The sequence below is a fragment of the Erpetoichthys calabaricus genome, chromosome 13 (genome assembly GCF_900747795.2).
Source record: "Erpetoichthys calabaricus chromosome 13, fErpCal1.3, whole genome shotgun sequence".
Lineage (NCBI taxonomy): Eukaryota > Metazoa > Chordata > Cladistia > Polypteriformes > Polypteridae > Erpetoichthys > Erpetoichthys calabaricus.
In genome coordinates, this window is record NC_041406.2 from 112,631,258 (window position 1) to 112,643,677 (window position 12,420).

The 12,420-nt window shown below is 37.8% G+C and overlaps 1 protein-coding gene across 1 annotated transcript in view; it reads right to left on the bottom strand.

Moving 5' to 3' along the window:
* Positions 1-330: 330 nt before the first annotated feature.
* The window catches only part of smarcc1a (SWI/SNF related, matrix associated, actin dependent regulator of chromatin, subfamily c, member 1a), a 118,717-nt gene continuing 106,627 nt past the window's right edge, over positions 331-12,420 (bottom strand). Inside the window, 7 exon segments of the mRNA XM_051936171.1 lie at positions 331-2,233; positions 3,196-3,342; positions 3,650-3,881; positions 8,241-8,375; positions 8,468-8,625; positions 9,417-9,540; positions 9,856-9,911. Of these exon segments, the coding sequence (XP_051792131.1) occupies positions 2,145-2,233; positions 3,196-3,342; positions 3,650-3,881; positions 8,241-8,375; positions 8,468-8,625; positions 9,417-9,540; positions 9,856-9,911 (941 nt within the window). The 3' untranslated portion in view covers positions 331-2,144.

The window sequence follows — 12,420 nt, forward strand, 5'->3', positions numbered from 1 at the left end:
GGCCACAGGTTTTTGCTCCAACCAGTGACTCAATCAGTCAGTCATTGTTGATTTTTAATTGATCTCCCTGTGTGTCAGATTTGCACTTACAGGAAATTAATATAGATTTGATTTTTTCTGTATCTTCAAATGCATGCTCTTTTTTTAATTCACTTTTTCTGGGGAGTTTGCTTTCTTAATTGTACAAATGAGTGTTGTGGTTAAAATCAGTCCCTCCTAGTTTGACTGGCTTCTAGTCTTCCTACTTAAATGTAATCCTACCATTCATTCGGATCCCCAACCCAAGTGGAATTTATAACAAGAGTGTAATGACATGACAAACAAACTGAATTCATACAAAACAATTTTTATTTGACAGTGTTAAGGTCTTAGTACCAATTATACTTAAAACTGCAAGAACAGTGACATTCTGCACAAAGGTTTAAAAAAAAAAAAAAAAAAAAAAGAATCCTGTTCCGATTGGTTCCTGTCACTTGTAGAAAGGTGAACAGGTGGGGTGGGGGACGTCTGACAAGCAACCTGAGGAGAGGTGGAGATCACAGACCAAACCATGCCAGGTGAGCTACCACACTCCACCTTTATGGAATGCATAACAACATTAAAAGAATATAAAGCCAGATATTCAAAAACTTGTTCTTAGAAAAGAGATAAAAACTACCAAGGAGAGAACTATGGAAAAGGAATACTGTGGCCTGGTGTGGAAATGGCAGATCAGACGCAGGTAGTAATTAAGACTAACTACCTGGAGTGGCAGGCAAGACATCACAGAGCCTCACATCCAGTGGTTGCCAGCCACAAGAGGACAAACAACTTAAATTAGCTGAACAAAACTAATGTAAAACCATCCCATCTCCACCTCCGCTCAGCAATGCTAGGAATGGCAAATGGAAAAAAATAATGTGGCTATCAAAGTATGAAAATGGAGACTACAAGAAGCTCTTATGAGCAGCAGCATTTCTGAAAATATTCCTGACTTGGGTGTCATCCATTCCACCCAAAATGAGAACTTAAAAGTCAAATAGAGCCTCCACATGGGCGTAAAAACAAATTTAGGGATAAGAAAAGGAAAAAAATATGCCTTCTCTTCAAGGAGACACAGTGCACCCTTTAGTCAAACGCTTGAGTTTTAAGTATCAAAAATATTTATTGCTAAGCACAGCCACATATCAAAAGGTCCAAGTCTCAGTGCATGGTACAAAACAAGTTTTGATTATGCACCCAGTAAATCCAAAATATGCATTTTCCGGCTGCAGAACTATATCAAAAAAAAAATTTTGTGAGCTTGGTCAAATGTCAAGTTTGTGCCAAATAAACCGGCCAACTTGTGAGGTAGTTTTTCCACTTCTGAGATGCAAGAGAGCCACCGTCACTCTGCCATCTGCACAGACCAAGATAAAACATAAGGAAACAAAAGCCACATGTACAGTGAAGTGTGGGTGGGGCACTGGTAGGACTTAGAGGTAGATTAAACAGAGGGACGGGAAACTGCTGAGGAATATGTGGCACACACAGGGCCCTGCATATTAACACATACACAGGAAGCACAATTGTCCACAAATTGACAAGTCTTGTAGACAGTGGCTTTTGCACTCTTCTGAGGGTAGACAGGGCTAACCTTTCTCGGGCACCAGGTATTGGCCACTTTAGGGCTCTTTTACACAAATGGGCTATGGAAAGCTTTTATATTTGCTTCAATAAACCGCTATGGAGGAAGCTGCTGTTGTATAGCAATTCCCAGGGAAAACGGAGCTGGAAGAAAAATTTATAAGGAAGAGAAAGGTGACACTACACAAAAGGCAGACCTCTATCATGACACACTATGAACAGCAGCTGGGTGCCACACAGGATGTCACTTTTGGTTTCTACAAACTATGAAATGAAATAGAAAGGCTTAAATAAAACCATCCAGATATTGTTTTCCTGCACTGTTGCCTGAAAGCCAGGCAGTGATGCACAACTGGATACTAGTGTGGTACAAGTGAATGAGGTTAACTGCCTCTAAGGTATTAGAGATCTGCCAGAGAGTACAGAGTCTGCTAAAGCCAGAGCTTTGCTGTAAGGTTTACGAAAGAGACAGTGCATCCCAGACACTAAGTGAAGAGGCAGACAACCTAGCAAAGTTCAGAATGGTACATGGGGAGGGACTAATTTTCAGCAGGTCTTGGAGGGGCAGTAGATGGAGGTCCTATGTGAGCTGGAGAAATCCCATCAGGCTGTGGTGGTGGGGTGGGATCTACAAAGAAAGAAGAGCAGACAGAAGTTAATATTTATTGAGAATTTATTTCATACAGTACCTCCAACTGGAAGCCCTTCACAAGTCAATTTAAATAGCACACAAGAAATAAATCAACAAAGACAGAATTGTAAAAAAAAAAAAAAAAAAAAAAAAAAAAAGAAGAGGTATGAGTAGAACATGAGTGTTGGTGACATGGTTGTACGTAGCCTGATATGTTCACATCAGCACCAAACAATTAAGGAGAGGTGCAAAAAAAGTTTTTTTTTTCTTTGCACTGATGAGGCTGAAAACAAATAGATAGCTAGGGAGATTTGCATCATAGACCTGCTTTTGTCATGGACATGACTAGACTGCTGGAAAATCAACGGCAAGTACTCTATTATTATGTGGCATCTGATCATCCAGGCATCAGTACCTAAGACAAACTTGATGAAACTAAAAAAAAAAAAAAAAGAAAAAAAAAAGAAGAGGGTAGGGGTGGTGGTTTGGGGTAAGCGTAGTAGGATTTATCAAGTTTATTCACTGGACATAAACTATAAGTTGATTTTGAGCTATTCTTCTCAATAGGACAAAAAAATAGGTTTCTTTGCACAAATGCTCTGTGGTAGTAAATATCCACCAAATAGCCACCAAGTGACCAATAGCAATAAGGTACTGCATTAAGCCAGACAATATATGATTAATTGATAGGAATAAAGGAAAAAAAAGACATGAAAATTTCAAGAACTGTTACAGTAAGAGTAAAGAAATGGCAAATAGAAGCCAATCACCACATTAGAAATCTTGCAAATATAATTATTGCCTTCTTGTTGAGATGGATCCAGCTTCCAAGTACTGATGACCAAAGAGGAAAATGCTAAGCATATTCAATGTCAAAAAAAAAAAAAACAACAGGTGCCAATGAAACAGAAAGGCCCTCATTTAAGACACAAAGCTGCAGGTAGGACACAAATACTCACACATTCCATTTGGTGCACCAGGGTGCCGAGGACCCATCATTGGAGGCAGATTGGACTGTGGTGGGTGAGGTGGTGCACCAGGAGGAATGCTGGGCATCCCCCTACCAGGCATAGGCTGATTTGGTCCCAATGGTCCACCCATTAAGCCTGCAATAGACAGAAAATATTACCATCTGTTTGTTGAAATAACCAATAGAAGAAATAATGAAGATCATCATCATCTGCGGTTACAGATAACAGAGAAAAACGGTGCAGTGAAAATACAAACACAGCTGGTGTTTCCAAGGAGTTTAATGGACAGATTGACATAGTTTGATCTTTGTATTGATAAAATGTTTCAAAACAAATATTTTTGGCTACAGTATAGGATCTTCCTGCAACATACTATACCACAACCTGTCACAGCTGAGTCAAGGTAAGACACTAATATGTTTAACCTAATGTGTCATCTCACCTGGTTGGCCTGGGTGGTGAGATCCTATTGGATGGTGCATCATTGGGTAGCCAGATGGCTGTTGCTGGTGGCCCATCATGCCTGGCATAGGCGGATGTGCTCCCCCTGCATTTTGTGCAGCTGCTGCCTGCTGCTGCTCCATTTGCTGGCGGGCCTTCATTTCTGCATACTTTAGCTGCTCCATGTGGAATGCTTGCCTCTCTGTCAGCAGCTGCTGTCTCTGCTGCTCCAACTGCGTAGACACAGAGAACAGGCTTTACAAGAGTTCATATGTGCAGAGCATTAGTGAGATGAGAGAAGAGAAAGCATTTAAGGCCGATCCAGCTAAATTGATTTTTATTTCAAAACTTCCCTTGCATATACCTTAAAAAATCTCCCATCTAATACTGAGGAAGAGACCTGGTGTGGAAAAAAGGGGGACACACCATACAGGACCCAATAACTAACTATTTGGAAAGCCAGAAGATACTGTGCAAGTTCAACTAATTTTTTTTACCAATGTCATACATTTCATCTCCTTCATTGAAATTACTGAAGGCTCTCTCCAGGTACAAACAACAAAAAGCACACGGCCCCTTCATGGAGGACACTAATACCTTTGACCAGTTGACAAGCCTGAAAATTTTTATAATCAGAGCCAGAAAAAAAACCTGCAAGAGCAAGTGTGCTATCTAGAAATGGCAAAAAATTTCCAAAATACAAACAAGTACCATATCACCCTTTAAGTATGTCCCCCTGTTGCACACAAAAATAAAACTACAGGTAATACTTTTAGCATGTGTTAAAACATTTCTCTCTAAGAATTGAGAAGTTTGTACAAGTGAGCCAAAGACTGAAGAGGCAGTCCATACAACCTTTACAGTTTCAGGGGGATGCTGACTGAACATCAAGTGTTATCCATAAGTCATAAGACTTGGCACAAAGGAGTAATCTCAGTATTTTGGAACAAGCAGTACAAGGCAGGAACAACTTAAAACTAAGCATTTAAAAATGTATATGTCTTCAGCCAAAAAAAATATATGAAGGCAAGCATCTATTTCAGATGCAAAATGCAGTGAAGCCTTCTCAACACAAACATACAATATACACCTAGTAATTCTTGAAATGCAAAGCAACTTTAGAAACTCCTGTCAGAATCAAACCTGGGATGTATGGATTATTCCAGTACCAGGTCTCAAAACAGCCTAATTCCTATAGTTAAAGGTAACATGACAGATCTGTACGAATACTGCTCTTATCAGATTTCAATAAGTTTCATGCCACTTCCATTTGCTCCCACATGGAAAATAAACTCTATTTCACTCACATACTATAATTATTTTCCTGTTACCACTTACACTTGAACCTGATGTGCTTGATTTATAGCTATTTCAGACTAATGTTGCGTCACATGCTTGTACTGAAAAAGTACCAAATTTTTTTTTTTTTAAATGGTATGGTACCAGCAGTTTGGTATTTTCGGTACCAAAAGTAAAAGTAGTGCTCAGGTCTTCATTCTTCTGCTCTTTGTAACACTGTATTGATACTGCAGACAAGAGGTTATCGTGCAGGTGTGTGCGCAAATTACACTTACTTAAATGCTTGCCTTAGTGGTAAGCATGCCAAAACAGTATCCGTTTAGAAGGGTGGCCAGATTTTGAAAGTGGCAGGGATATAATCAAAACTTGACATACAACTTCAGTATACCAAGGCTCTTTATTAATCTTGTTAATCAACAATTTGATTATTTTAAATGTTTTAGTTTATATTAATTTTGATTTTAGCGTACTGACATCTGAAGTAGAAATGACGACTGCTACGTACATTCTAACCTAGAAGAAGTCCTCCTTACTTTCAAAAATTATTCCTTTTTTTTTTGGAACTTTTGGAAATGTGAAGCAAGTGTCACCTAGTACTCCTTCACTTCTGCTGATGAACTTGCACATTTGGCTTCCCACAAGTTATATCCTATTTTTTTTCACTTATATGCAAATGTGTACTTTAATTTTTTTGGAACCTTTTCTTCTTTTATAGTGGTACTCAATAGGAACATGACTCTGCCCTTTCCTCCAAACTAGTACTTGAGTTACACTGCCATTTGTGCTTTTTTTTCATATAAACCCTGCTCTGTACTCATGCATGTGTTGCACATGGATAGGACAAAATCTGAAGGTCTGCTGTTTGCTTGCACAGTCTAAGTAATGATCAAGACAAAATTTTTTGGGGATTCTATAAATATCACTCAGACTGCTAATTCATTAATGTATTTTTTTAACAATATTAATACATCAACTCTGACTGCATTGTTGAAAAAGTCATAAAAAGATTCACTCGCATGCGTCTGACAACACCCACTTATATCCAACCACACTATAAGCCCAACTCAAGTACCGTTTGAAAGGGAAAGCGAGAATGCAGTCAGGAGTGGAATGACAACGGGATGAAATTTTGTCGGGACTGGCAGGAAGTAAGGCATGGAGGCGCGCTGTAGACTCTGTGTGGGACAATCCCCCTAAAACATACCTCCTATTGACGGGCTTTAGAATTCAAACATTAACTTGTAAAACGGCAGGGAGACATTCAGTTTATGTAGCACAACAGGGTTATCCGTTATTTACTTCAGTACTGGTACTGAAGCCTGAAAGCTGGAATCAATACCAGTACTGAAGCCTGAAAGCTGGAATCAATACCAAAGTCAAAATTTTGATACTGATCCAGCAACATCACAGACTGTAATATTTAAAAGTTTCTTGTGACCCCATTTTAAATCACAAGAACAGTAAAGTTTATTTAAAAAAAAAAAAATAAATAAAACTTTACTAAGAATACAATTTCGCATGAAATATTAATGAATACCATGACAATACAAGGGGCATTCAATACTTTATCTACCTCGGTAGGAAAGAAAAGAATTTTCAAAAACGTTTTTCTTTTATTTTTCAATATAGTCCCTTGACAGCTCAACACACTTTTCTTGCAATGACTTTAACCCCTCTGAAAAAAATTCTTCCGTTTGACAATCAAACCAGGACATCACAGCTGCCTTGATGTCTTCATGACTTGAAAACCGCTGTCCACGGAAAGATTTCTTCAAAACTCAGAATAGGAAATAATCTTGAGTGAGCCTGGCCAGGAATGTAGGGTGGATGGCTTAGCTGCTGGAACCCACATTCTCAGATGCAGCTTGTTATTGACATTACATGTGAACCATCACATTGTCATGAAGAAGCAGCATTCCTGAGGTGAGATTTCCTTGTCTTCTCACCTTGATTGACTCCTGCAAATTAATCACTGTGTTGCCGCACCTCTCCCTGGTTATGGGTGTCTTGTGTGGCATGAACTCCAGAAGGAAAAAATCCTTCAATATCCTAGAAGACGGCTGCCATGACTTTGCCTGCAGATTTTTCTCTCTTGAGCCTTTATGGGGTGGGAGATGACTTGTGCTTCCACTGCATTGAAACCTTATTTGACTCAGGATCTCTGTAATAAACCCAAATCTCATCTCCAGTCACCAAACGATGAAAAAAAAAATCACTTGGTCTTCATGCAGCATCTTCGAGTTCTCCTGACAACACTAAAGCCTCGTGGCCTTTTGACATGGCATCAGCATTCTTAGAACCCATCTTGCACTGACCCTTGACATGCCCAACTTTTCATGAATTATTTTACAAACTGGACTGGCCAAAATGCCCATTTCTTCGCCTATTCAGGAAACCTTAGTTCGTCTGTCTGACAAAATTAAATCCTCGACTTTCTTGAACATTTCTGTGGAAGCTGCTTCTGTAGGCCGTTCAGTGTGAGGGTCATTTTCAACGGCCCGGCCCCTTTGCCCCACTTAAACTGTTTGCTCCAAAATTTTACTTTGTAAGAAAATGGGGCAGACTCACCATAAACTGCAGTCATGTGTTCGTGGATCTCCTTTGGCTTTTTCCCTTCTGTTGTGACATTTTATCATTGAACGTTGCTCCATATCTAGCAATTTCTTACTTGATTCGCACAAGGACTCTACTGACATCCTGTCTCTTGGAATGTTAAGTCTTGCACTGAGCCACAAGTGTGAATGAGTAACCTTGAGACGTGTCACAACCTGTCCAGACTTTTGTTTCAACATGCTTGCTACTTTCTTTCATACTCAGATAAATTATTGAACACCCATCGTAATTTCACAGTATCAATGGTCAATAACCAAGTGTAATTTTTCATTTGTAATTTAAATGAAGAGCCTTATTCAATGTTGCCAAAGCGCATTTGAGTTGCTAAAAGTAACAAATGGTTATATGCTAACTTATTATGAGTTTTCAGTGTACACCTTAACTCTTGCATTGTGCTCGTGCACAAAGCCTAAAACAACAAGTTTAATAACAGTTATTCAGCATATCTTTATAACATTTATGTTGGTGAAGATGAAGAGCATCTAAAAACTCAAAGCAGTATCTGCAGCACTGAAATTATATTTAATGCCACAGAGTATTAAGTAACCTATGCCTCTAGTCATAGGGTAAACAAGTTAGAAACCTCTAATCAGTTCAGACATCATTAAATTTAAGTTTTGTTCCACACTTACTCAGTAGTATTGATCAGGATAGAACTATCATTAAAGATACAGACTCACCGCTTCTTTTTCTCTATCCATGATCGTTTCCAGTTCTTCAAAGTGTCTCAACTTAATCTCAAGTTTCTTCATCTGAGTCTCCACAAGCAAAGCTACAAGAGACTTTATCTTCCGTTCCTCCACTGCAGCCAAATGCTAAAGCAGGGGAACAAAATCAAGTTGTGTAAGCTTGGGGAATAAAGGCATATTTTCCCTACAACACTAACCTAGTTTCTTCAGGCACATACCTTGGCTTTAGTGGCTGCTGAAGCAAGAGCAGCAGCAGCAGCTGTGGCAATATTTCCCTCCTCTAATTCAGGCTCCAGTTTCTTCTTACCAGACTCCCAATCACTGTCCCTGCTTGTATCCATATTCTCCTTTTCTTCCTCTTTATCTTTCTCTGTACCTGAGAAAAACAGGACAAATTTATCTAAATGGAACAACGGATTTAAAAAGACCACTGTAATAAAAAGTTTCAAAAACAAAGCTACCTAGCATACATATAGCCACAAAAATTAACATCTGGTAACATAAACATGACCCAAATGAAGAGTTTAAACTACAAATGGTTACTTGTAACAAAGGAGATGAAAATTTTATACTCTGACTGACTTCCAGCTCTACACTTTTTGTACTTGCAGGTACGCATATCATAACCAAGTCCCCGAGTTCTTCATTCTTGTAACATTGTTTACTGTGAACCAGAGCTCAGTAGACAATACATGCAAATAGTGGCTTCATTTCAGTCTAAGCTTCAGCAATTGTTTTGTGACACCATGCCTAGGTATCTCTCAGGTAGAAAACAAAGACAAAATGTCAACATTCCTAACAAAGAAATTTTGCTAAACATACTAAATGCTGCTCTTCCAAAATTCTGTTCTGAAAAGCAGTTCTTGTGTATTTGAGAAGTGGCAAGACAATCTAAAGAAATCCAAAAAAAAAAAAAAAAAAAATTCTCTAATGAGAAAAAAAAATGTTGAAGTACACATTTTCATTTGCCATCTTTATGTTTGACTGAATTTTTATTCTAGTTAGAATTTTGACCTGTTGGTCTATACAGAAAGTGTACAAAATGGTCTTTCATGGTCTTATAACTCAATCTCAACAAGAGGACATTTCTGTCTGCACTAATATTCGATGAATTAAATAGCTTGCACTACATAAACAGTGCCTGTCAGATGTTTGGCCTGACTGTACCTGTTGTACTCTCATCTGGTGCCTCTGCATCCTCTTTCTCAGACTCTGGCTGCTCACTCTTAAGACGTTCTTGTGGCTTCTCTGACGGATCGCTTGGCTTTTCTGCATCTTCCTTGCTTTCTGCCTAAACATCAAAATAAGGTATGGAGTTTAGATCTGAATACAAATGCTCTAGACCAAGTCCCACATAATATGTTAAGGCCACCAAGAGTGACCAAGAAACATTCCAATAAGTTTGCCAACACAAATTCATCTTTTTGACTGTCAAAACCAGTTTGAATACCATATTCTAATAGAATCAAATCACCTTTTATATTTTACAGGGTAAACTCTAAAGGAAAAATATAGCACACTTAGATGCTCCAAATAGTTTCTGATGTTCAAAGGCAACATTTACAGGCTACAAGATAGAAACAGTAGCATGTAGTTTCTCATTCACCTTTTCAGATTCCGGTCCATCTGATTCAGTTTCCATCTTTTCAGGATCTGAGATTTCTGAAGAAAAAAGTAGGAAATAAGTCATTTTAAATTGGTAGGCACTCAGGACAGATCATTGTCAAAGAAGCCTTCAAAAAATCCACCTGATGTTTCAGGTTTGGGGAAAAAAGTTAAAACACAGGAATCCCAGAATCCCATTCAAATACTGACAGAACATAGTAAAAACAGAAAAATTACTATCCCATTTGTGTTACATGCTCTAAATTTATTAAAGCAAGTTAAATCTACCTTAATCTACCTATTCTTTTTTTGTATCTAAGATGCTCTCTCTCAGCAGGAATGCAAATGCTCCTTTACAGACAGACAGACAGACAGACAGATGCTTTATTAATCCCAAGGGGAAATTCACATACTCTAGCAGCACCTTACTGATACAAAAAAAATTATTAAATTAAAGATTGATAATAATGCAGGTAAAAACAGACAATAGCTTTGTATAATGTTAATGTTTACAACCCCAGGTGGAATTGAAGAGTCACATAGTTTGGGGGAGGAACGATCTTCTCAGTCTGTCAGTGGAGCAGGACATTGACAGCAGTCTGTCGCTGAAGCTGCTCTTCTCTCTGGAGATGACACTGTTTAGTGGATGCAGTGTCCTATATATAAAGCCACGTATGGAGTAACAGTATGTATTGATGGGTTAAACTAAAATTTAAACATCAAATTTGTGATTTTTTTAAAAAATTGTTCTAAAATTCTTAGAAATATGAAAAATGTTCAGTTTTACCATAAGCAATTTAAACATTTCTGAAATAACAGAATTCCTACAACAGTTCACAGATGGGACATTTAACAGAAAATGGGCTTGATGATTGTGCTTAAAGGCCTGAAAAGAGGAAAACATCATCTGCAAGAAGGTGGTTTAAACCTCAAATGCAACATTCTTCTTCATTAGTCATACTTTTGGGCTGTACTTGAAATAAAATTATCTTGTTAAAAGCTGCCTTTACATGACTTTAAAGTTATGAAAGTATTTAAACAAATAATAATTTGGTTAACTTGCTTATGATATATAGAAAACAATATACTGAGTTAACATTATATGATATGTATGTGTTCACAATGATGTTTGCTTATATTTGAAGTATGTGACAATTACTAGTAGTCACTGTAGGGGAGAATAAGGAAGTTTTACCAAAAGAAAAAAATATGTACTTTAATAACCTCTCCTATTAATAAAAAGCACACTAATGGATGTGAGCTATATATAGATTAGCTCGCTCTCCCTTTCTATTATACATACATATATATATATATACATATACATAAATATACGCAGATACATAGTGCTCTCCTAAATTACTATCACACTTAATAAAGATGAGTAAAAAAAGGTTTCTTAAAAAAAAAAAATCACTTTTGTTGAATTACCTTAATCTGTCATTTTTTCAGTATGCGAAGTCCAACCTTTAACTTAAGTAAATTTATTTTGAGACGAAAAATTTCCCTTGTAAAGAAAAATCTTTAATAAAACCACGTACCCTGATTGGCACTGCTATACATTTTTCTGAACAAAGTGACGCTGATTTATATTATTGTCTAGGCTCAGGTAAGGTATGCAAAAACCCACCAGGAAAAGAGGGGGTAGGGTGGGAAAACAATAACAAAACCATCTCTTTTCTCCTCTGTAGGTCCAAGAAGCCATCTAAGAAGGGCACCCCAGCCAGTTCCACTCAGCTAAGTTACACCTCTTCTAACAGACCTGTTCAAAATTGACAGAAGCAGCCAAGGCTCAAAAGGCAGATATTGTTCTTTGATTTGGACATTCACAGTAAACATGGTGACCTGGTTGGAAACTCAACTTTTCTTTGGTTCTCCTCTCCCTTATTTGCAATCCACAAGATGAAAAGACGAATACAAGATGAGAGTTCAAAATTTCAGTTTTTATTTCCTGGTGTTCATATCTAGATGTGTTAAACAGCATAGAACATGGCTCCTTTTATAGAGCCTACCAAACATTTAGGCGAGCTAAAGTATAAGAACACATGACTGCCAGATGTTTGTTTTCCAGGTGTGTCTTGTTACATTTAATATTTAAATAATAAACAGCTCTGAATGTTAAACCTTGGTTTTGGCCTTGGGCGTCACCTGTGAAGAGTGTATTTGGTGTTAACAGAGTGCCATTCTGAAGTTAAGAAAAACATGCAAAGTCAATCAGACATATTGCATATTGGGCATAGCCAATACAGCAATCTGGAATGTTCTGAAAAAGAAAGAAAGCACTGGTGTGCTGAGCAACAAACATCAAATGGATCAGCCAAGGAAAATAACAGCTGATGACAGAAACATTGTGAAAGCGTTTAAGAAAAGCCCAAAAACAACAGTTGGTGACATCACCAACAACTGCCGAAAAGCATGGGTAAAGGTATCACAATCCACTATTCAAAACAGACTTTGAAAGCATAAATAGAGGCCTCAACATAAGATGCAAACCTCAATAGTAAGAATCAGATAGGAATTTACAAAAAATATACAGAGATGAGCCACACAACAGATGAGACCAAGA